At 40.2% G+C, this 24,937-nt stretch overlaps 1 protein-coding gene across 3 annotated transcripts in view; it reads right to left on the bottom strand.

Moving 5' to 3' along the window:
* The window catches only part of ADAM17 (ADAM metallopeptidase domain 17), a 44,019-nt gene extending 28,667 nt beyond the window's left edge, over positions 1 to 15,352 (bottom strand). Inside the window, exons 1-3 of one of the 3 annotated variants that reach the window (XM_074341635.1) lie at positions 15,208 to 15,352; positions 4,612 to 4,744; positions 76 to 206 (exon numbers count right to left, since the gene is read on the bottom strand). In XM_074341635.1, the coding sequence (XP_074197736.1) occupies positions 76 to 206; positions 4,612 to 4,744; positions 15,208 to 15,337 (394 nt within the window). In that variant the 5' untranslated portion in view covers positions 15,338 to 15,352. The other 2 variants (XM_010964032.3, XM_045523405.2) reach the window with 2 other exon arrangements.
* Positions 15,353 to 24,937: the final 9,585 nt, after the last annotated feature.

The following is a 24,937-nucleotide window of genomic DNA, read 5'->3' on the forward strand; positions in this document are numbered from 1 at the left end:
AAAAGAACATGCAATCAAGTTCAGTCTGGACACCCAATCCGCCAGACACAAGGACAAGCAAATAAATCTACTAACCAACCACGTGTCCACTGAAGAAGTCCTGCCATTTGACTGGGTACTCGCTTTCATTTTTCCCATCAACCACCACGACTTTGAAATTTTGGGAAAACCGTTCAGTACTTGATGTCAGGTATAATTTAAAATGCCTAAAGAAAGAATGCATCCGTACGTTACTCTAAGCACAGAAACCAGGCCTATTTTCATTTAATTAAACTTACGAAGTTGACAAGAGAGTTGACATTAATAAAGTACTATGCAAATTATAACCACTGTTTCACTGTGGTACTTAAGAGTTAACACTGCCAGTAAGGACAGACTAATTTCTTTAGTTGTGAGAACTCGGCAGATCAAAAGAAACTAAAACTGGAGGGGAAAAACATTCAAAGAGCTTATACATTCATCTTTTCTGGAGACTCTAAAAAATAAGGAAATACAACTGGAGAGTTTAAGTTTGGAGTCCCTAATTTAAGTAAGGACTCCAACCTTAAACTCTCCAGTTGCATGTCCTTATCTATTTCCTCAAAAGTTATTAAAGACTGAGATTACTGGGTACCATTTATTGAGCACCTACTCAGTGCCAGCTGCTCTGTATGTTGTCTTTACTTCACACAGTAAAAACTGAGGCTTGGAGGTTAATCAACATACTCAAGGTTACACAGCCAGTAAATGGTGAAACTGAACATTGAATTTAGTTTATTTCAAATGCCTGTACTATGGGGCCTCCAGCAATCAAGGTCGCCTTATTGCTGTGCAAATTAATGCTACTTTCTATATTTAGAAGTACTCCTGCTTCTTTTCTCCTTCTAAAGAGAACTTAACTTGAAAAAAGTAATCTGCAATTACCATGAGGAAAGTAAATATAAGGTACCCAGTACGGACTTTAAAATACACACTCCAGTTCTTTAGTTAGCTTAATACTCTTGTTTTCTACGAGTTTCATTCCTGACATAAAAACTGCGTGTGGTGAGCAAGAATTTTCAATCATCATTTATAGAGTTCTTTCAGTGTGCCCATGAACAACAAAGATAAAGGTATGTTTTTCATCTCAGCCACAGGAACTAATTTTGTCAACTATGGTGTTGAAATTATAAAATGTTACTTCTTCATGGGTTTGCATAAGTCTAAACTGCCAGGAAGAATCTAGACTGGGACCATCTCCATGGCAACAAATATTTTTTTAACTTTTTGAGCATAACAAGGTAATTCTGTGGTTTTTAATTGGTCATTGGGAAGGACAGACAATAGAACATTATTTCAGAAAACCATGGAACATTTTCTCCTGCTATCCTAAAACATATCTTCCCACACATTCACAGTTACGATTTTTTTCCCCTGTCAGTTATGCTGAGAACTTTGAAAAGAAGAGCATCCGTCTTACAAACGCCTTATTGTTTAGTTTAAGACTCTCTAGGAGTCTCAATTTTATTTTCACTTAATGTTCTTTCCCAGAAAAAAAAAAATCACTAGCACTGCACTCTTCATTTTCTATGCATCTGCTATATTGTAAAAAATAAGGACCAAGTATTGGTAAAACTCCTGTTTTTTAAGTTTCCAATGTTCACCTTTGAGCTATAAAACCTCCAACAGGAGATGTCAGTCAGAATTAGTATTTTACTTTATCCTCCCTCAAATTATGTTGTCATGTACTTACAGACTTCCTTTAGCATTTTCATGTATCTTTCTGACCTTTAAGGATTTACGGTAATCAGCGTGAATTAACATTACGTTCCTATCTTCTTTTGTATGTACTATGAAATGATCATCACAAGAAGTCTAGTTAACATCCATCACCTCACATAGTTATAATTTTTTTTCTCTTGTGATGAGAATTTTTAAGATCCACTGTTTAAAAATCTAACTTTCAAATATGTAGTACAATATTATTAACTGTGGTCACCATGCTGTACATCATTACACCCTCATCACTTTTTTATAAACAATATAAGTTTTTGAGGAAGCTTGTACCTCATATCTATTTTTAATGATCCATAAGTGGACCATTTATGGTCTGGGTATATATCACTTTCATTTCTATATCAATCCTAGTACTCTTCAAATAATTTGAGATATTTCACTTGTAAGAGAAACAAATACTTTTTTCCAAAAAAATTATAGCATTATCCAAAATAGTATTAAAACAAATTTACTTTTTCATTACTTTAGAATAATAGTATTTCTTGATTTATTAAAACAGAGGAAATGGAACTTCCAGGCAAATTTTGGGGTTTTTTTCATAAAATTACTTTTTAATTCATTATGCAATCTCTTAGTGTTTCCACACTTTTTCAACCATTAATGGTCAGTCACATCAAAATTTAATTTTATGATCTTAAATTATTTTGCTTTCCTCTATCATTTAAAAACAGAAAATCTTCTCATTTACCATCACCATCAAATAATGAGTGACTTCACATAGGTAAGTTCAGTCATCTACCCACTGATCATTTCAAGTAGCCCAATTTTTTTTAAGAAAGGGTATGGGCTTTGGAGTCTGATAAACCTGGCTCACATCCTGCCTCCAACACCTATTCACTGTTTGATCTTGGCCTTAACCTCTAAATCTAAGTTATCTTCATCTACAAATGGAAATAATACCACTTACAAACTGAATGGTTTTGAGGGTGAAATGAAATAAACTCCTTTAAAGTACTTGGTACAAAGTTCTCATATACTGTTAGACACATTTCCCATTAACATTTAAGGTGAAAATTTTAATTACAAACTTCTCTGCTTCCTTGTACAGAAGATAAGAAGTAGTTATTGTTTAACTTGTTCTTAATGAATTAATGTCATCTATTAGACATGACAGAGAAGTATGTTAGTCCACGGCAATATCTGACCCTAGAGCAAGGATTCAATGGGCCACCTCAAGTCTAACTTCAGAAGAAACCCAGAAAACTAAATTTTGAGTTCTTGTCATTTTAAAGTTTCCCCCTCTCTTCCTTTGTTCCTACTCAATTCTTGCTACGATATCTCCACTCCTTCACCAAACTCCCCATCAGCATAGCAGAAATTACACAGGTTTTGGAGTCAGACTTATGTTCAAATCCTTTATCTTCCACTCTCTAGCTGAGTGACCCTGGGCAACTTACCTAACCTCTCTGAGCCACAGTTTTTGGGGTGTTTTTTCTTTGGAGGGATTGCCTTCAAAATGGGAATAACAAAACCCTCTATGCAGGGAATAGTAAGAATTAGAGGTAATATATGTGAAGTGCCTACCGAAGTAAATGACACAATACACCTAAGAAACTATAGCTATTATCATTGTCACCATTGTGCTCAAATTTGCTATAGGTCTAGAAGCTAGGTAACCAATATTGCAATATTTTGACATAAAATCTAACAAAAAGAAATTATTCAAAAATAATCTGATGATGGTAATGATTAGGAAAAATAAAAATAGACGTAGGAAAAATAAAAATAGACGTAGTAAAAAATATTTGCATAAAACATCAGTAACACATGTGATGATGGACTCATTTTCTTAATATACTAGCACTATGACAATTCAGTAACTAAAAGGATAAACCCAACAGAAAAATGGTACATGGATATGAAAAGGCAGACAGCAAAATAAAACAAATGACTTATGAACACATGAAAAGATGATCAACTTCACATAAAATGAACATCAAAACTGTAAGATACTACCCCTTTCAGAGGAACAAAAGTTAAAGGTTGATAAAACCTAGTATTGACAAGGAAAACAGGAAACAGGTGAACTCATATACTGTTGCTAGAAGAATAACCTAGTCTAATGTCTTTAGGAAGAAACATGTCAATTTTAATAAACATTTATAATGTGTGTACCCTTGACCTAGCCCAGGAGTTCACATTTTAGAAATGTATCCTATAAAAATACCCCGACTAGGTATATTTATAAAGATACTCACTGGAGCATTATTAGTTTCAGGGAAAAAAATCACTTTGATTAAACAATATCCATCTATAGAGTACTAGTCAATAAAATTGTTAAAATTTTATGCAATAGGAAGATTTATGCAGCTTTAAAAATGAGATAAATCTATGTTATCTATATCACCTATATACATACAAAAAAATGCATTAAAATCCTCTGGAAGTTAGTAAAATCTTTTGGAAGACAGTACTTAGTAAAAGGTTGATAGTTCTAAATGGTTTAAAGGATTGTAATCATTCAATTAGTTTAAATTCTTGTTAGAATTCCATAAACATAAATATACCATCATTAATACCTTTGGAATACCCACTGACCTTTTTTAAAATAATCGTCAGCATGAATTTAAGCATAAGTAATACACTATTATAAGAATTACGAAAACGAATATATGTATGTACATGCATGACTGGTACATTATGCTGCACACTAGAAATTGACACATAGTAACTGTACTTCAATTTTAAAAATTTAAAAATAAAAAATAAAAAGAATCAAGACAGACTATAATTGTATCAATTACAAATCTTTAAAGTGTAACTTCCTAAAATTTCAGTAGACATTCCTATTTTTCTGTTTTTACCAAACCAAGTCTCCCAGCACTCCAACATCATTCTATGAGTAATTCAAATTACCTTTTCAAGGCTGAAAAAGTTAGTAGTGTTTCTAAGTGTGTTGAGGCTTGCAGATCCCTTTTTCTTACAGAGTGCTGCTGGATATTGGATAAAGAGAGGATATCGTAGTCTGAGAGCAAAGAATCAAGCTTTTCTGAAATACAGGTAAAAAGGTTATTAACACCTAAACCTACTAATCAATTGTAACATCATTAAAATAAGAGAGTCAGACAACAATTTCTTCCTAATATAATGCCCCAGTGCGACCTATTAAGTATCCTTATCATATATGTGTACACACACACACACACACACACACACACAGAGGCCTAAATCTAATCAAGATCTAACTTTCAGTTTTTAAGACAAAAAGAGACTAGATGTTGCCAAATTAAATAACAACCTTAGGAAGTAATTAGCCACACCCAGAATGTTCCATTCCTGCAAAACAGATGACCCAATTTCTCCAGGAAACAAATGGCATGAGGAAGAAGGGAGGGGTGGAGACAGAAGAGACTTAAGAATACAGCAAGCAAACCGATGTGTGAACTTTTTTGGACCCTACGTCAAACAAATCAGTTGTGGAAAGATAGCTGTGACAATTAGGGAAAGGTGAACATGAGTCCATGTCCACATCAGATACCAATAATTTCGATATCTCAGAAAGTATCATAGCACGCAATGAGCTAACTTCTAAATGCAAGGCATTTCTGGCTCCTATGTTTAGAATTTCTAAGATCAAGTGTGCCAACCTGCCCTGCCCATTGCCCACCTAAGCTAATTGATTCCTTATCAGTTGATGTATGGTCACAAAGAGCAACAAATCTATCAATGGCCTGAGCAAACCAAAACTGAGAAAGAAAAATCACATATTCCAAATTAAAGAAAAAAAGAAAAGTGGTAACAGCCCTATCACTGTTGCTCTCAACAGACACAGCAGAATGTCAATCTACTGGACACCAGGAAGTAGAAGTGGTAGGACCAAACTGATCCCTAGGGGAAAAAAATCAACATAAATTATTTTACCAGACTGACTTGGAACCCAAGAAAGGCAAAAGCAAAAAAACTGCCCCAAAGACAGAACAAGCACAAATAAGTTTCTATTTGGCACAGAGTGAGAGTAAACACTATAGATCATATGCTACCTCTGTAAGTCACCTCTTAGCAGCAGCAACTCTGCTTTCTCTCCCACAATCAGAAGGATGTCTGGAAAACAAATTTTGGTGACTTAAGTCCCTATAAAAACTGTCTAAAAATATTTGAGCTGATGCTTTCCTTTTTCTCTCAACAAATATCACTGCAGAAGCAATGGCATTCAAAATCATTCCACTGGACTGAGAGCATCCTCAAAATAGAGCAGCAGGAGCTTAAAATACAAGTGTATTACTACTGTGGTTAAATATGCTCACAAAACAATTTCTAAAAGAAAGAATCCACTCAATACTTTTCTCCTTCCTCTTCCTCTAAATATCCTCAATTGGTTTCTTCATCAATTCATTCATTCACTGCTACGTGCCAGGCGCTGGTCTAAGTACTGAGATAGAGCACTCGAGGGAGCAAAGTCCTTGCCTAAAGCAGCACTCATTTTGTGTGGGAGAGACAGACAACGCACAAGAAAACACATGTCAGTGCTGTGGACATGAAAGCAGGACAGCAGGCAGGCAGCAAGAAGGGCCAATCTATACAGAGAGGTGGGAAAATGCCTCATCGTCATGTAATATTCAAGCAAACCTGAAGACAGCATGGCTCAGGAACACTGCTATATGGTTAAAGCAAATTTAATCAAAGTCCACCCAAGGCTCTAACTCAAGATAAGATTAAATAAATTGGTAGCAAATTTCACACTTGCTAGGTACTACCCATTTTCTGTTAACAGAAATTCCCTTTTAAATTTAATCCAGAGGAAAGCTGTTTCAGAAGGCATCAATCTCTTTTATGCCAATGGATAGTTACTGGTGATTTGGCCTGGCTAACTGTAATGCATAGAGGCATCATCGAAAAACCTTCAAGAAGCTTATCATTTATTCAACAGTTTTTGAGTGTGCTGTTTCCTACCAGACACCATTCTGGGTGTTTTATGTTATCTGCACAAACATCCTTGGGGTAACAGCCCCATTTTAGAGATGAAGAAACAGACTCGGGGAAAATAACATCACAAAGCTAACGTAACACAGCACTAGGATTTAAACTTGGGCCTGTCTTGGCTGAAAACCCCAGGCTTTACTGATGTCACCTTTTGAAACTGCTTAAAAATAGCCTAGCTCTTCTTCGACCTTCTACTTCTCGGCCTCCTACTTTTTGACATGTCAGTCAAACATGACCTTGCCTCCCACTGAATCCGGATGCCCTCTGTTTACACCTTTCTTCTGGCATTTTTGAGTTATATTTGTCCTATCTCACAAATAGATTTTAAAATAGCCACAAGTGAGCTCTGTTTTAAAAATCACAGTATCCTTACCTCACAACACCTGGCACAGAACCTTGCACAAAATAGCACTCACTCCTATCTTCACAAATTGCAAAATTCTCAACACTGAGAGGCTAATACAATCCTTTAGCTCTTTGAAGTCCCTCAATCAGGTTGCTACATGGACTCCGTTTCATTCAAGATCATAATCACTCCTACTGACTGCAAAACTTAACCTCAATACTGTAGTTTCATTGTCAGTAATACAGGCCAGTTGTTTTCAACGTGTGGTCCCCATACCAGCAGCCAAAAGCATCACCTGGGAATTTGTTTCTCCCCTCACTCCTCCTTAATTGGAAATTCTAGGCGTCGGGCCCCGCAATCTGTGTTTAATGTGCCTTCCAGGTGATGTTAATGCACACTCAAGCTTGAGAACCATTAAACTAGGCTAAACTACAGAAACAGCTCAAAATGAAGAAAAAAACCTTTACGCACAAAGATGTTCATGGTTCAGCTTTGCATATTTTTAAAAACAAAAGTTGGAAACAAAGTAAGTTGACACCTGGGAAACAAGACATTATACCACTTCCAAATGACAAAAACAAACAAACAAAAAAACCCCACTGCAATCATTTAAAATGTTAACAGATTTTAAGAACATGAGAAAATACTTATACTATAATATTAAATAAACAAAGGTAGATTAAAAAACTATTCATATCGCATGATCTTAACTATGTATAAAAACAGGCCTAAAAAAAATAAAAGTAACATCATTGGTTATCTTTAGGTATTTTTCTATAATAAGCACTTTTTAAGCGTAGCTTGCTAAAGCACTTTAAAACACTTAACTAATATGTTTCAACTGTAATTTGCCCTCTTTTAATAACGAGACATCTCAAATTGGATGTCCCGGAGCCATTACAAACAACACACTAAACGCGCTCTCCTCGCCCAACAACCCGAGCTCCCGCTCTTGCAAGTAACCTCTCAGATGCTCAGCATTTTACCACACTTCTCCAAAATTCCATCCATTGGTAATCTAATATCCTATAGCTTCTCAACAGAATTTGCATTTCCCCCACTTCCCAAGAGTTTATTCTTTGTCCATATCCAAAAATCTCAAAAAACTCAAGTATAAACCACTTAACTTCTTACAGTAGGTTTTATGACAGTTAACACGAGACAATGCTACAAAAACTACCTTTCTTATTAGCTCAGTATGTGGCCATATTTTTTAGAAACTCCAACAATGGCTGCCCAGCACTCTAGAATGAGAACACCTTCCTTGCTTTCTTCAAGTTGCTCCAACAATCACCCTAAACAACTGAGCTTTTCTCATTTCTGCTGGCTACAGAGACAAGTTAGAACACAGACACAACTCAAGAGGTCAGGCTGGAGTACTGCATGATTTAGGTCCCCACCCTCTCCCTGCCCTTCTCTGCCACCTGCTACAGTTTCCCCCACTTGGCCTCTCCTGTCTAGTCCTCCTTAGGGACCCTACCCTTCCTCTCTTTGGTATCTTTTCCACACTCACTCCCACCCCTCCTTTCTTGCACACACATTCTGCACGTACTTTTCCTCTTTCCACTAGGCCACACCCTGTTCATTCTACAGATATTTATTGAAAACCTCCTCCCTTCCAGGCACTAGGAATATAAATGAGGAGAAAGAGAACTATATTTCTAATTTTGTGATACTGAAAGAGCATCACACAAAAATGACAAAGTATGTCACACGCCAAGGGAGAGGGAGGTGCAAGAAATTACGGAAGGACACACGGGAGCATGAGCCCTGCCTGGCAGGCCAAGGATGCTTTCCCAGGGAGACTGTACTAAAGACCAAAAAGATTAGGAGGCAGCCAAGGGAAGAAAGGAGAGGGTTCTAAGTAGAGGGCATACCTATGCTCACGTCCACGAGAAATACAGAACAAAACATACCCAAAGAAAGCACCTCGGTGAGGCGAGGGTGTTTAGAATGGCACAGACGATGTGAAGAGGTTTGAGGTCAGCGAGCAGGCAGAGGTCGTGAAGGGCAGTGGAACCACAGTCAGGACTGTGGATTTTCTACAAGGGCGACAGCTGTAAGTGAGAAATTTCATCATGACTGTGAAACCAAGTCCCCCTCAAACTGAGCTCCTCTTCCGAGTTTATGATTAACCACTCTATCCAAAACTTTATTCTTTCTTGTCCAGCCCCTGTTGCCCTCAGGATTGAAGAGTATCAGAGAAAGGGGGGGATGAAACCAAGCAGGACCCTGCAGGGGGGGTCACAAGCCTTTCTGGGCCCCTGGTTTGTTTGTAGAAAAAGGCTTTAGTCTCCTAGGCTGACACTGAGTTCCAAAGAGCAGATTCAGGCAATTACTAACCAGAGAAGTGAGGGAATGCAGAAACAAAGGAAAAGAAGTCAAGAAACAAATAGTTCAGGGATAAAACAGAGTCCCAGTTCCTCCTCAAGGGATATACAGAACAATCTGACACAAATCTTTGAGTTGTCCTGCAAGAACTAAGACCCCCCCCCCAGTGGAGGGCGGTGACTACATGCTGACCACAAACACAGAGACCCCAGTCTGGGTGGAACCAGAGGTTGATGGTTAAGACTCATGAAACACTACCCTGTTACCTCACCACCAACCAATCAGAAGAAAGCCATGCCCCCTGCACCTTCACCCCAAAAGTTGTCTTTAAAAACCTGACACCCTAGCCAGCCAGGAAGATGGATCTGAGACTAGCCTATGTCTCCCATCTTCTCCATCGGCATCCTCCTGATCAATAAACCTTTCTCTGCTCCAAACTCTAACATTTCAGTTCGTTTCGCCTCACTGTGCGTCGGGCACATGAACTTGGGTTTGACGACTGCAGTGTGTAGAATGGAGAGAGGGGACAAGACCGGAGTCTGGAAAATCAGCTAGGAAGCCACTGAGCCATCCAGGGGGAGATCACTAAAAGACTCCCAGGTTTCTGGCTTGGATACCTGGGCAGACAGTGGCACCACATTCACTGATAAGAAAACAGAACTAGGGGCAGGTTAGGGGGAGGGATTTGTTAAAGAAAAACCACAGGCCTGCTTTTGCCCATGAAACCAAAACCTAGGTTTAATACTTAATTGCAGTTTCAACCTTCAACAGAAAAGTCATCTTCATCAACCAGTTTGGAACTGTCTGGTCAGCACCAATGAGGTCATCTGTCACATGGCCCCCTCCATCCCCCAGAGGAACAAGAGGTTATCTATGGGGTAAAAAACACTTGCCAGTTCCCTTCCCTGCCAAAAGATGTCCAGGCCTAAAAACAATCCTTTCTTTTCTTTTGCTAATAGCACCCTTGCCCCACCCTTCTTCCTATAAAAAATCCTTCCATTTGGTACAACTACTCAAAGGGCCCTTCCAGTTGCTAGACAGCATGCTGCCCAATTCATAAATCACCTAATAAAACCAATTAGATCTTCAAATTTACTCGGCTGAATTTTGTTAAGAGGTTGATATAAGGCGGCAAGTAAATGCTGAAAGATTAAGTTCTGTACTTTATCTTGTTCCTTATATACAGTTTACAATTATTCATCTACATAGAGGGGGTGCGGGCATAGCTTAGTTGGTAGAGCACAAGCTGAGCATGCGTGAGGTACTTGGTTCAACTCCCAGTACCTCCATATAAAAAAAAATCATTTACATAGAACTTTTTTGCATCAAGTCACATTTGCAGTTACATCACTGATAAATCATATAGTGATTTTATGTGGGGAAAGAGTAAATCTGTTATTCTATGATTTTTTTCAAACTCAACATCAGTGGTAAAAAAAATGGAAGATACTTTGTTCCTTTTTTATGTTCTCAAATAGAGAAAGCTTGAACTGCAGGCCTTTCTGGATGCAGACATGGAGTGGCCTATAGAATATGTGATAAACATTCCAGTCCACCCTTCTCTCATACCTGATTTTAGTCTCCAGAATAAGGTTTCAAGGCCACTGACTTTAGTACAATGACATAAAGTATACCCTTATTCATCAAGACCAGAGTCAACTTTTTAAGATAAACTAATTTTGAAATAATGAAGTGTTATATGAGAAGAGACTGGGAACATTTGTGAACTTTTCACTCAGTTTCTCTTTCTTTCTGCAATAAATTGCATCTTCCTGGAATACAACTTGCAAGTGTCACGCAGAACCCTGTAGCACTCTGCTAGCTCTCCAGGGCTCCACTGCACAAAGCACACAGAGTTCCCCCAGAATGCCAGTCAGCGTCATGCTCCTCCTGTCAGAGTCATGCTCCTCCTGTCAGAACTGGAAAGGATTAAGCCAGGGCTGCTGTCAAGTGTTGATTCTGCTTGTGCACAAGACACATGAGACCTGACTGCTCTTCAGCACTCCCCAAAACACGCAGGACAAGAGAGGCCTGGCCCTAGATGTGGGTGAGTCCCTCCCTGGGACTAAGGGAGGAGAAAAGGAGAGCAGCGCTGTCTGCTACGCAGTGGACCTCCGAGCCTGGGAGCTAAAAATTAACTTTATAGGCTTATACTAGTTAGGAAGGATGGAGGATGAGCTGCCTCAAATAATTCCTTATCATGAGCTCTTCACCTGGGCTGGTACTAAACCTGGACCAAGACTCTCCAGCAAGACCCAGTCACATGGAAACTCTGAGCCAAAATGAAAGTAAATGAAGTCAGCAGAGCCCATGGGAACCTCTGAAGAACCCTGGATCAGTCCACAAGTCTGTAGCTGAAACCAACGCAAACTCAGATGAAGCAATGAGATTACTTTCACAATTTCCTGCTGCCTGTTCCTAGATCAAGCCCTGTCTTCTATACTCATTCTTCTAATCAAACAGATAATCTTGGACATGTTATATGTTAAGTGCCCACGAGAACAGAGGTGGAAACATCAAGTGGGCAGCTGGGTACATGCGAGCGAAGCTTTGGAGAACAAGTCTAGGTAAGAGATCCATCGTATCAGAACAGTCAAACCAGGGCAGCAGATAAGACTTGTCAAAGCCTACAACTCTTACTAAAAGGAAGAAAAAAAAAAACAAAACAGGAGGGGTGTGGGGAGGAAGACACCCATCTCCTTGGTTCGTTCCAGGACTAAGTTAAGGGATATAAGAAAAAGCACTTCATTTCACTTCCCTACCTCAGTGAAGCCTATTCCTGCCCCTCCTTCCTTACCAATCTTCTGAAAACAGTCACCATCTCTTACAAATATAAAATGGTGAAGCATCCAAAATTCAACCACACTTGGCCTTGAAGGACACCTACCTACACTTGATGCTCTGGAAAACCCCATGAAAGCCAAAAGGAATTCTCCAGTTTCCCCACCACATTTTTCTGCTTAACTCTTCTCTTCATTCTATTTTAGCAATACAATTTATCTCTCTAACTAGTACAAAGCAGAACTGGATTAAATTTCTCTTGGAGCAGTTAGGGTGTGTAAGTATTTCAGTTTCAAAGGAATGTAGCCTGTAAGCAAAATTAACATCAAAAGAGGAAGTGAGATGTCAAAATACTGAGCAAAATGATACCGTCAATAATGAGAAATGAAGACTGCAGTGTGGAGAATCCCCATGCCAGGAACCTCAAGGTGAGTTTCAAAATATGTTTCAGATACAAACTTTAATCCGTCATTTGTGACCTATATTTTTCCCTTCCACCCACTACATCCTTTTATTAAAAGTAACACAAGGCGAAAACTCTTTTGAAATCAAAGTGAAACTTACATACCCCAGTTGCAACTTCAACAAGATATCATTATGACTAAGCTCACATGATTCATAACTTTCCTAAATTATGCAATTCATAACAGTTCAACTAAAATAATTTTGAGTGACATGAGGAATACTCCAAAAGCCAGGATTCTATTAAATACTTTTGTTCTTCAGAAAAATGTTGTCAAATCTCTAATCAATATTTAGCACTGTGGTTATGGTAACATTATAGGATGAGTAGGCTAATAAACAATTACGATGCTCTTTATGGAATTATTCCTTGGACTTGACAGATTCAATCTAAATAATGGTAGGGTTAACAAATTACATCCAAAGTCATCAAACATACACAAAATCCTTCTTCAAAAGAAAAAATACCCACAAGGCATATATTTATCACTAATTGTGTGAACCTGACAATTCACTACACCTTTCTGAGACTCATTTTTCCTGGAGCTTTGTTTTAAAAACTGGACATGACATCTAAGGTTCATTTCAAGTCTGAGTCTCTAAATGTCCCAATTAGAAGTGTCCTTATTTTCCCTCTTCAGCTACTTAACCTTAAAGTCTGGGCTCAAGTATCAGCTCCTTTAGGGAGCCTTTCCTGGCTACGTTCAGCGCCCCGTCATAACAGAACACATTATGGTGGGTACTACTATCACTCTCCTTCATATTGTTCTAGAATTATCTGTTTAGATCTCTCTATTCCACTATACCAAAAGCTTTTTGAAGATGGATATCGTCTGACCTTTATATTTCCAGTGCCACACAGAGTACCTGCATACAGTATGTGTTCTTCAAACATCTGGTGAATAAATATGGTAGGTCTATGCGTTTTTCTGGCACCAGTGGTCTGCACTTTGCAAGTGAAAACACAAGATCAAAAAAGAAACCTTTCTGATCTCTGAATGTTGCTGAGAATTTATCTAGAAAATAAGGTTTTCTTCTATACTATGTGCATTCCTAGGATTTGTATTACTTATTTTTCCACTTGTGAACAAGAGAATGATAATAAAAGTGAAACAACTGTGTTAGTGTGGTAAAAATACAACTTTAATATCTCAAAATACATATTTGTTATTTTTATTAATATTTATTCTTATGAAGTGGATCCTTACCCTACCCCTCCATCCTGACTACCCCACCTCAACATTTTCCTTCAATTTGTATCAACTTAAATCACATCTCAGCACTTCTCACCAGGTTCTCCCTGGCCTTTCATTAAACTAATCAGCTGTAATTCATTTCAGTTTGAGATAACCACAAAGTAGTTCTTCAGCTGAGAATCCAACACCTTTAATACCCTCAGTCTACAATTTCTGTCCATTACATAAGAAAAAACAATTGTCAGGTAAACTATCACTGAAGCTACAGCTTGTCACGCTGGGAGAATACACCGTTTCATACTTTCTTATTAATTAACCGAACTCTCTTAACAGATAAGGGACCCTAACAGTTATACAAACTAACTTTCACCAAATTTCATATCTCTTGTTAGTCTATCCCTAAAATCCAATCTCTTCAGAAAATCTAAATAACCCTCTACTTTCTAGGCTCAAAACTGATCAAATTGGTCATCTCTGATAATTTTTGTCCAAAATGGCAAGGCAGGCATTCACAGTAGTAGCATTAAGAGTTAGCCTGGCAAGTTTAAGCGCCTCCTCCCCAACCAGGACCTCCCATAAGCTACAATTTCAATAACTAAATAAACGCTTAGGATATTCGCAAAATGCAACTCCAAGATGAGTCCTCCAGTCACCGCCTTCCAACCAGACTGCTGCCTAAGTACCTCCTACAGTAGAAAATCTAGTTTGCATCTTACAGAGCCAGGAAGAGCTGTAGAGCTATGAGCCTTCCTACCCTCCTCCAGAATCCGTCTTTGGTAGGAACACACTATAGATTTGTTCCTTAGTCGGGCAGGAACTTGGACCGCATCTCCCTCTCCAAACACGAGCCACCACCACTCCCTGCCTTACCTCTTTCCGGTACACACTCCCAACACAAACTCTGGGGGCAGACCCCCTCTCAGGCCCTCAAGTCACTATCGGAGGCCTCCTCCAGGATCCCTTTCCATTGAGACAGACAAACCTATCTCCATTCTTTCCCTAAACTTTGTGAGCCACACCCCCTTCCCACACTGAAAACTTAGGGACGCGCCACCGTTGTCCAATACCCCGCCCCCAAACACCTGATAGATTCTGCTCCCCTGGTCTTTCCCGAAAGCAGCAAGCTCCAGGCACCCGGTGCCGGCCTAAGCCAACCCCCGAGGGTCTTTACCGAGTCGCTGGGGGGAGCCGAAGCCCGGCTTGTCCGGCGGTCGCGGCGCCAGTATGAAAGGAACCAAGCTGGCCAGGAAGAGGACACACTGCCTCATGTTCCCGGCCCGGCCACCGGCTCCACCTCTCCGGGCAGCTTTCGCCTGACGGGCACTCGGGACACTGCTCACATTAGAAGAGGCGCGGATCTGCCCAGCCCGGCCCGGCCCTGCCCCTCAAGCCTCTGATTCCTCCCGCGCCGCCTACCGGAAGACTCTAGAGTCCGGCTCGAGGCCCCCGGAAGTGCAGGCAGCGCCCGGAGAGGCTGGCTCACCCGGCTTCCGGCCGCCGCCGACCCCCGCACCACCCACAACCGGAAGCCGGTGCCGCGTGGCATGCCGGGAGACCCTCGCTCGCCCCGCCCTGTGCCGGCGCGCCGCCATCTTGCCGCTTCCCCGCCCGCCCCCTTCCATCTGGCCGGGGCTCGGCTGGCGCCTGCCGGGACACAGCCCGCGACGTCCTGACTCGACCCAGTCGGGCCTCTCCTCTGTCCCCGGATGACCGCCGCGAGGGAGGCGGGAGCTGGCGAGTAGGCCTTCAGGGGCGTGTCCGGCCGCCTCCCTGGTCTCGGTCCCAACTACATCTGGTTAGGATCCCTGTCACCCTTCTTACTGAACCAGCTGTAGAAACCGCCCTGGGGCCTCTAGCGAACGAGGGGGAGGGCCAGGTTGGGTGTGCTCGGGGTAATGACCCAACAACCAAGTGCCTGGGGCGAGGGATAGGCTCCCGGGAGCAGGAGGCCCAGCGCTTGACCAGCTTCTGCGAGACCAGCTTCCCACACGCAGATGGGTTGCAGCTTGGTTTTCGGGGCCCCGCGTCCAATCTCCCCGGCGTCCTAGGCCTCCGTCCGTTGTAACGAAAATGGCTTTGTGGAGGGAAATCAGCAGGCTCTCCCTTAGTGCACATATTCTTGTTGGCCTCGCTGTAGGTAGAGAGTCTGTGAGTATTTCCAGAAACTGAATCCTAGACCTGACTCTTCATCTGCCAGTACAGATGCTAGAATCGTCCAGCCAAGTTCTTGAAATTCACCTCTGTGTTTGGTCACTTTAGCTCAAATGGGAAATTTGCCGCGGCAGTTGTGTTTTGTTTTGCAATCCTTTGCATAATTTTAGCTCTGGTGAATGTTTATGGTACTGAATAAACCATTCTAATAACCTTAGATGTGAATTGCTATTTTGGTTCAACTACAGTTTATACAAGTAGGACATAACACATTTTCCACTTAAGAATGAGTGGGACAGACTTCCGCATTATCAAATGGTAAATTGTTAGCAGCAGAACATTAGTCCTGCCCGGTCAAGTTTTTAAGGCTACTCCTAATAAAATACTCGAACTATGGTTTAAATTTAGGTTCACTGTGGTAAGCCTCAGTAAAATCTTAGGATCTTTTCCAACAGTTATTCTCCATAATTACTGGCATTTTTGGCTTAACTGAATCCGGTCTGTTCATCTGAGGTAGAAAATGCCTTCATTAAACATACATTGATGACACACCTGGTCAGAAAGCAAGGAGAGGTTCACCTTTGCAAATTGTGTATAATTCTTTTAAAAATGTATCCCATAAAAAAGTGACAGTTGTGTACAATTTTTTTATATGTGCAGTAAGAATATCATCTTATTTTCTGAGCATCCAGGCACCATTCTCTCTAGCTGGTAACTTTAGTAGGTTCTAGATTATATTCTTTCTGTGTCCCCCCCACAGTTCTACGTGCCTTGCTCATAGAAGGCATTAATAAATGCCATTTTTAAAAAGTAAAGTTCCTGATTCATTTTCTTACTCATATCCGGAAGTCCTAGATTTTCAGAGACAGTCGAGATTTCAAGTAATCTTTCTTGTTCACAAATCAGGACCCAAATTATGATTTCCAGTTTGAAGTTTCTCTTTGATTTATTGGTTGTCTATACCTTTAAGATATGAGAACCACGTGGGGGAGATAAAGAGCCAGAGGAACAATGAGACAGACACACTGGATAGAACTAGTCTGAGCCAGCTGTCTTCAAACTTTTATACTCTTATCTCCAAAAGAATTTTTTAAAAATATGTACCCCTGGATACATTTAATATTTTGTCATAAAAAATGTAAATAGTTGCAAAGGATGAAATTTCCAGTATAATGTAAATACTGACATTTAAAATTAAAACCATTAGGTTTAAATTTACCCAGTGGAATATAAATACCCGACAGATTTGATCACCGCCGTGGCAGCCAGCCTCCCGGATGGTCCCCGATGACCTCTGCTTCCTGATATTCACACCCTTGTAGAGTCAGTCCCCTTCTGCCCCAGACCAAGTTTGGTCTGTGTGGCCAGTAGCACACAGCATAAGTGATGGTATTTTACTTCCAACTTTAGGTCGTAAGAGACTGCCTGCCATCTCAGGTGCTTTCTTGCTTGCTCTCCCTTGGATTGCTCACTGGCAAAGAAGCCAACTTTCATGTCAGGAAGCCTATGGAGAAGTTCATAGGAATAGAGGTCACCAGCCTACAGCTAGCAAGTAACTGAGACTTGCCAAAGACTATATGCGTCAGCTTGGACATGAATCCTCCAGCCCTCAGTGGCCTTTAAGGTAACTCCACTTCCCTAACCCAGCAGCTTGCCTGCAGCCTCTTGGGAGGCCCTGAGCCAAAACCACCCACTCAAGCCATTCCCTAATTTTTGACCCCCAGACACTGGGAAAGAATAAATATTGTTCAGTCTCCTAAATTAGGGGTAATTTGTTACATAGCAACTATTGCCCATTTGAAAAATACATGGACAAGTTGACTGGATCCCAGGTTCCGCTCCGTAACACTTGAAGTGGTTTGTTTAATTTAGGATTTAATAAAGATAAGTAGTGGGAGGGTATAGCTTAAGTGGTGAGGCGAATGCTTAGCATGCATGAGGTCCTGGTTTCAATCCCCAGTACCTGCTCTAAAAATAAATAGACTTCATTAACCCCCAAAATTTTTTTAAAAAGTAAAAGATCACTTGAGATTCACTGATCCCAGGCTATAGAGTTAATTATTTACAACTTACTTACTGCAAGTGAACTTAAGAGTAAAATATTTACAGCTATATTTCTGGAGTTAAATACCAGATCTACACAAGCATTGGTAAGACCTTTCATCTAAAAAGAGAAATGGCTGTTTGGTTCTGGCTGAGTCTGGAGGTTTTTTCCTTCTTCTGTCATCCTAGCTGTTTCTCTTATTGGCTACTATTTATCCTACACCAGTATCACCAGTCCTTACAGATGTACAGAATCTTCATCACTCTACGTCTAAAATACAAATTATTCCTACATCTGGATGCTTTTTTCCTAGTGAATAAATCTGTGTGAAGTTAGCACGTCATAAATTATGAGTCAATCCATAACTCTCCATCAGACAACAGACCCTTCTTATAGAATATGACTACATACAAAGTCATGTGCCAAGAACTCTAGTTTCCAAGTTTTTAGTTCAGAAATTGTAATGTATTTCACATCCTTTTAGAAAGAAAGATGAAAAATATATCATGCATGGAGCAAAGCAGAATATTTGAGGATCCTCACTGATAAATATATGATTCTTTGGGAATTTTTTTAATAGGCAAGAAAATAACCAGGCCTCTTTCTATTTTTCCAGTTTCAATTTCAAAAAGAGAAGGAAGTCAGCCATTTGACTGAAATTGTTACTTCAAGAAGATTCATTTCTAAAATTTTGGTAACAATTTCTCTCTGTTACACACACACACACACTTTTATGTCTCTTTCTTACCAGGCCTCCTTGTCTTTATCACAGGACTTCCAGTGGCTAATCTGGATGTTGCGAGCAGAGGTTATCATAACTCCCATATATTGAATGCCGTACAAAATACGTCACTTTCCCTTCTGAAATCCCTTGAGATCTCAGAGTAATTGAGCCACATGAATAACTGAACATAGAGAATAGATTGCATGAAAAGAAAAAATGGAAACTTGTGCTGGTTTGAAATTACCTCAGGTCTGAAGTGGCCAAAAGTCATTACTCTTGGGTTGACAGGCCCCAGAGAGGAGGCAGTCACCAGTTATCCTCTAGTTCTACAGTGGCCAGACGCCTTAATTGAAAAGCTATTCTATTTAGTCCTCTTTAGAAAACAGAACTCACTTGTTGAATGTTTAAAACCTGTTAATTCTATTAACATTTTAAGAATAATACCTCTAAAGTGAATGAAGTCAGTATCGCAAAGTGACCTGTACTCCTGTGTTCACCGCAGCATTATTCACAATAGCCAAGATGTGGAAACGACCTAAGTGTCCATCAGCAGATAAACGGATAAAGAATATATGGTATATACATACAATGGGATATTATTCAGCCTTAAAAAAAAAAAGAAATGCTGCCATTTGTGACAACATGGGTAAATCTGAAGGACAGCATGCTAAGTGAAATAAGGCAGAAAGATAAATGCAGTATGATCTCACTTACATGTTAAATCTTACACAGATTAAACTCGAAGAAGCAGAGAGTAGAACGGTGGTTGCCAGGGGGTGGGAGGAGTGGGAACGGGGAGATGTTGGTCAAAGTTACAAACTTTCAGTTATAAAATGAGTAAAGTTCTGAGGATCTAATGTACAATATAGTGACTGTAGTTAAGAATAGTTTTGAATACTTGAACTTTACTGAGAGAACAATCTTAAATGTTCTCACCACATACACAAAAATGGTACCTCTGGATACATTAATTAGCTTGATAATCATCTCACAGTGTACAGGTGTATAAAATCATCACGTTGTATACCTTAAATATACACAATTTTTGTCAATTACATCTCACCAACATCATATCTTTGCCCCCCAGGGACTTACATTCTAAAAGATGAACAGTACATAGAAATACAGAAAACACATACAGTATGATATGGGCCTTAAAAAGTTGATGTCATGCATTTTTTCATATTAATTTTTAAAAATAAAATTTTAATTTTGGAATAATTTTAGATGTACAGAAAAGTTGCAAAGATAGTACAGAGAGTTCCCATATACTCTTCACCCAGATTCCCCTGATGTTAGTATCTTACTTCATCAGGGTATGTTTGTCAAAACTAAAACATTGACATCAGATTTCACAATTTTTAGAAGTATGTGCTTTTCTACTGTCTTTTTTTAATTGCGATAAAATACACAGAACATAAAATGCATCCTTAGTGATATTCAGTACATTCAGTGTTGTACACCCAGCACCACTATCTAGTTCCAGAACATTTTAATCACCCCAAAATGAAACCCTGTACCCACCAAGCAGTCACTCTCCATTACCTGCTTCTCCCAACCCCTGATAACCACCAAAAGAACTGCACAGTTTCTGTCCCAGGATTCACCCAGGATACCACGTTGCATTTAGTCACATTTACTTTTCACTTTTTAGGTCATATAAAGCTGTTTCTAAATAGCATATTCTGTGGGGAAGTGCTATTTAATAGGCTTGATTGGGGAGGAGGGTATAGCTCAGTGGTAGAGCACGTGCTTAGTATGCACAACGTCCTGGGTTCAATCCCCAGTACCTCTGTTTAAAAAAAAAAAATCTGATTATCCCCCTCAGCAACAAACAATACGCTTGATTGGCTCAAGGAGACTGGCCAGCTAGTCCCTCACTCTGTCTCCTCTGTGCTGGTTGAATAGCCTCTCATGTGACTTTCTTGCCTCTGCTTTTCCCTCCACCACCATCTCTATTTGTCTTAGATAACACTGGCTGAATGTCTCCTCCTCATGTCATGTTTCTTCTTCTTTTATAATCTAATGTCTTCTATTTTATCCTGCATTGTGGTCCACTGATGGCATCTTGCTCTTCTCCACAAAGGCGTGAGTTCCTGAGGCAAGGACCATGCTACCTTCCACAGCAAGTAACACAGTCCTGTGCGTAAGGCAGTCTTACAAGATGAATCAAACAAATTAGACAATTTAATGCTTGCAATGGGTGGCACAAAAAACATACGTTCAAGTCCTAACCCCCCATATTTATGAATGTTTACCTTATTAGGAAATAAAGACTTTGCAGCTGTAATCAAGCTATGATGAAGTCCTACTAGGTGAGGGTGAGCCCTAAATCCAATGGCCAGTGTCCTTATGAGAAGTGACACAGACACACACACACAGAGAACGCCATGTGATGATGTGGGCAGAAGCCGGAGTGATGCAGCCACAAGTCAAGAAAAGCCAAGGGTTGGGGTGTCTGTGCTGCAAACTCCTTGCCCTAAGGGGATGGCATTCACACTGTAGCTGATGTGAATGGTGTCCTCAGAGTTGGCCAGTGGACAATCTCCCAGCTGACCCTGCAGGGAGCCAAGAGGTCAGGGTCTAGGATCCAGAACAATGAGATCTACTTATCAAAACATCTTAGAAACTAGACAACAGAAAGAAGCACTCTTCCTTCCATGCTGTTCATTATGCATGAAAACCAGGGAGAACTGCCTGTCCAGTGGTGCCTCTCTCCAGAGTGGGAGCTCCCTGACCTGCGTGGTCACTGTGCAGTCCTGGGCTTGGCTTCTGAGGGACTGGTCACACTGAAAAGCCTGAACATAACAGACTTGCCCAGAGCAAACATTACCATTTATTTCCTGGCTCACTCGGAAGCAGAACAGATCAGACAAGTAAGTCGGTGCCGAGTTACAACTCTGGCTTATTGCTGGTATCACATACAGCCCTCGATATTTCATCACTATGACTATCTGGTTATGCAATGATTTATTTACATTCTGCCTTGTTCCAGAAATAATTTCAGAGTAGACATCCATTAAAAACTCCAGTTAGGGACAAAGATGTGAATTTTAAATAAACAAGAGACTGCAGTTGTCATCTCGGCCGGTGCTGTTTTCAAGCCTTTTTTCAGTTGCATTGTTTTTAGCTACAGCACTCTTATGTCCAAAAGAAATCTTTGGCAGAAACTTAATGCATAAAACAGATCAACGCAGAGCATTTGGGTTTGGAGTACTCCTGAACCGTCTTTGTAGACTCCCTATGCCTTCCTGAAGTCTACAGAAAGAGGGTTGTGATTTTCTCAAAGTTAATAGCAGGAATGACAGCCCAGGACTATCTCCAGTCCATGACTCTGTTGCCTAAACCGGGGTAACTCTTTAGACAACGCCTGAAATGGGCCCTAGTTGAGACAGGCTAGTTTTTTATTGCCATCTGACAGATGAGTGTGCAGTTCAACAGTTGGTAGTACCAGGATCAGCCAGCCAGCACAATATACACAAAAAGAACTGCTGGAAGGTCAGTCATTCTCCAGTTGCCACCTCCAGCGCCTCAATAACAGGACACTCAAGGTGAGCACTTACTGCAAAATTCAAATGAGTGAGACATCTGTTCTGGGAGACCAGCAGGGTATAATGCTCTCTCAACATGAAGAGCTCTCAGCTCCTGCAGAGGTGGAGGGATGCTTGCCATTGAGAGTATTCTTAAGAGGAGAAAGGCAGGAAGGGCAGCCTTATTTGGGTTTGTAGTCTCTCTTATTCTGGTTTAACTTGCAAAGTACTAAGAAAAAGTGATTCATATCCTAATTTCTACCTAGGAAGCAGTATCTTGCCAGAGCCATCAGGCACCTTCTTCACTTTAAATAATTTAGCAATGGTTTTTCTCTAGCTTTACTTCAATGAAAAGATTTTGAAGGATGAATAGGAATCTGCTAGGCAGAAAAGGAAAGGAAGGACATTCTAGACTGAGGGAACAGCACTTATAAAGATCCACAAGCATGACCCTTGATATGCTGCACCATGGGTTTCTTGCCAGAAAAGCTGAACCTGAATCTTATAAAGCCTCTTGAACTAACCTCCACTTACAGGAGCTATGGAGGAGGGTAGAGGAACTAACTTGCTACATAAAACCACAGGACATAAGATGAGATATTGAAACAGGCACATGAAAAGATGCTCAGCATCGTTAATCATTAGAGAAATGCAAATTAAAACCACAACATATCACCTCACACCTGTCTGGCTATCATCAAAAAGACCACAAATAACAAATGCTGGCAAAGGTGCAGAGAAAAGGGAACCGTTGTACACTGTTGGTGGGAACGTAAATTGGTGCAGACACTGTGGAAACAGTATGGCATTTTCTCAAAAAAACTAAAAATAGAAGTGTATGACCCAGCAATTCTACTCTTGAGTATATATCAGAAAAAGAATGAAAACACTACTTTGAAAAAATAAATGCACCCCAATGTTCACAGCAGCATTATTTACAATTGCCAAGATATGGAAGTAACCTAAGTGTCCATCAAAGATGAATGGATAAAGAAGATGCAGAGTATATACACACAGTGGAATACTACTCAGCCATAAAAAAGAATGAAATCTGGCCATTTGCAACAACACAGGTGAACTTGGAAGGTATTATGTGAAGCGAAGTAAGTCAAAGACAAATACTGTGTGATACCACTTCTATGTGGACTATAAAAGGAAAACAAACTAGTGAATATAACAAAAAGGAGACAGACTCATACATAGAGAACAAACTAGTGATTACCAGTGGGGAGAGGAAGGAGGGGAGGGGCAAGATAAGGGCAGGGGATTAAGAGGCACAAAGTATTATGCATAAAATAAGCTACTAGGATATATTGTACAACACAGGGTATATAGTGAACATTTTATAACTATAAATGGAGTATAACCTTTAAAAATTGTGAGTCACTATGTTGTACACTGTAACCTACATAATATTGTTCATCAACTGTATCTCAACAGAAAAAAAAAAAAAAAGAGATATAGATGACGGTAGAGGAACTAGTAAATAAAACCACAGGAAACAAGAGACAAATCCAAAACGGGGACTTCCTAATGGAACCTACCTGGTTCTGCAAGAAGGCAGTGCCCCCACCCTAAAAAAGAGGAGGATGTTCTAGATTAAGAGACATGAGACCCTGCAATCAAATGCAACATGCGGACCTTTTCTGAATCTGGATTCTGACAAATCATTAAAAATATATTTTTGAGACAACTGGGGAAATATAAATATGGACTGAATAGTAAATGATGCCAGAGAATGAATGTAATTTTGTTAGTTGTGCTAATGATTGTTATTATGAAAGGAGATGCCATATATCTTAGTGCTGTGCACTGAATTTGGTATAGTGAAAAGACATAATGCTTGTCATTTGCTTCAAAATACTTAGCGGAGAAGTAAATTATTTCCCGACAAAGAATTAATGCAAAATGATATAGCAGCACGAAACAACAAGGCGCACTTGGGAGACACCTGTCAGGTTCCTACTAATGCCAGATTCAGGCCCCTGTCTGATCTGTTCACCTGGCATAATGCCTGGGATATCATCATCAAATATTTATTGCATGCGGGGAGGATAAATTATCTCCTCTAATCCTCTAACAATCTTTTGAAGCATCATCCTTACTTTATTTATTTTGAAGCATTACCCCCAAGGTCACAAAGCTACAAAGTGGTGGAGGCAAGGTTCAGATCCAGAGCCATCTGACTTCACTTGCCTTGATAACAAACACCTATAGGAGTCTGGCATCACTTCAGGAGCTCTCTGCTCATTGGCAAGTGGTATCAAAGAATCCTAGACAACATGTGATATTTGGATCACCCTAATTTCTCCACACGTTGCCACGCCGCACTCTTCTCCCACCCCAAACACGCACACACTGCACAAATTTCATCTCTTATGGAATTTAAGCTGCTACATGTAACAGGTGCTGTGTTTTGGTGTTTGGTGTTTCATGGGTTCATCATTCATGTCTCCCCAGACTACAAGCTTGGGCAGTGAGGCCAGCTCTTTTATGTCTTCAAATCCTTTGTTGCCAAACACAGGATTGGAAATACACTATGTCAGCAACAAAGACTAGAATCACTTCCCTATCCTTTTCACTATTTGATCTATTAGAAATTTAAGCCCAATTTTGCAGAACTAACTTCAAGGTATGTCACCCTGTAAGAAACACTCATGGTCTGGCCTGAAATAGCTTTGATTCTTTTTCTCCAGC

Source organism: Camelus bactrianus, chromosome 15, assembly GCF_048773025.1.
Source record: "Camelus bactrianus isolate YW-2024 breed Bactrian camel chromosome 15, ASM4877302v1, whole genome shotgun sequence".
Taxonomy (NCBI): domain Eukaryota; kingdom Metazoa; phylum Chordata; class Mammalia; order Artiodactyla; family Camelidae; genus Camelus; species Camelus bactrianus.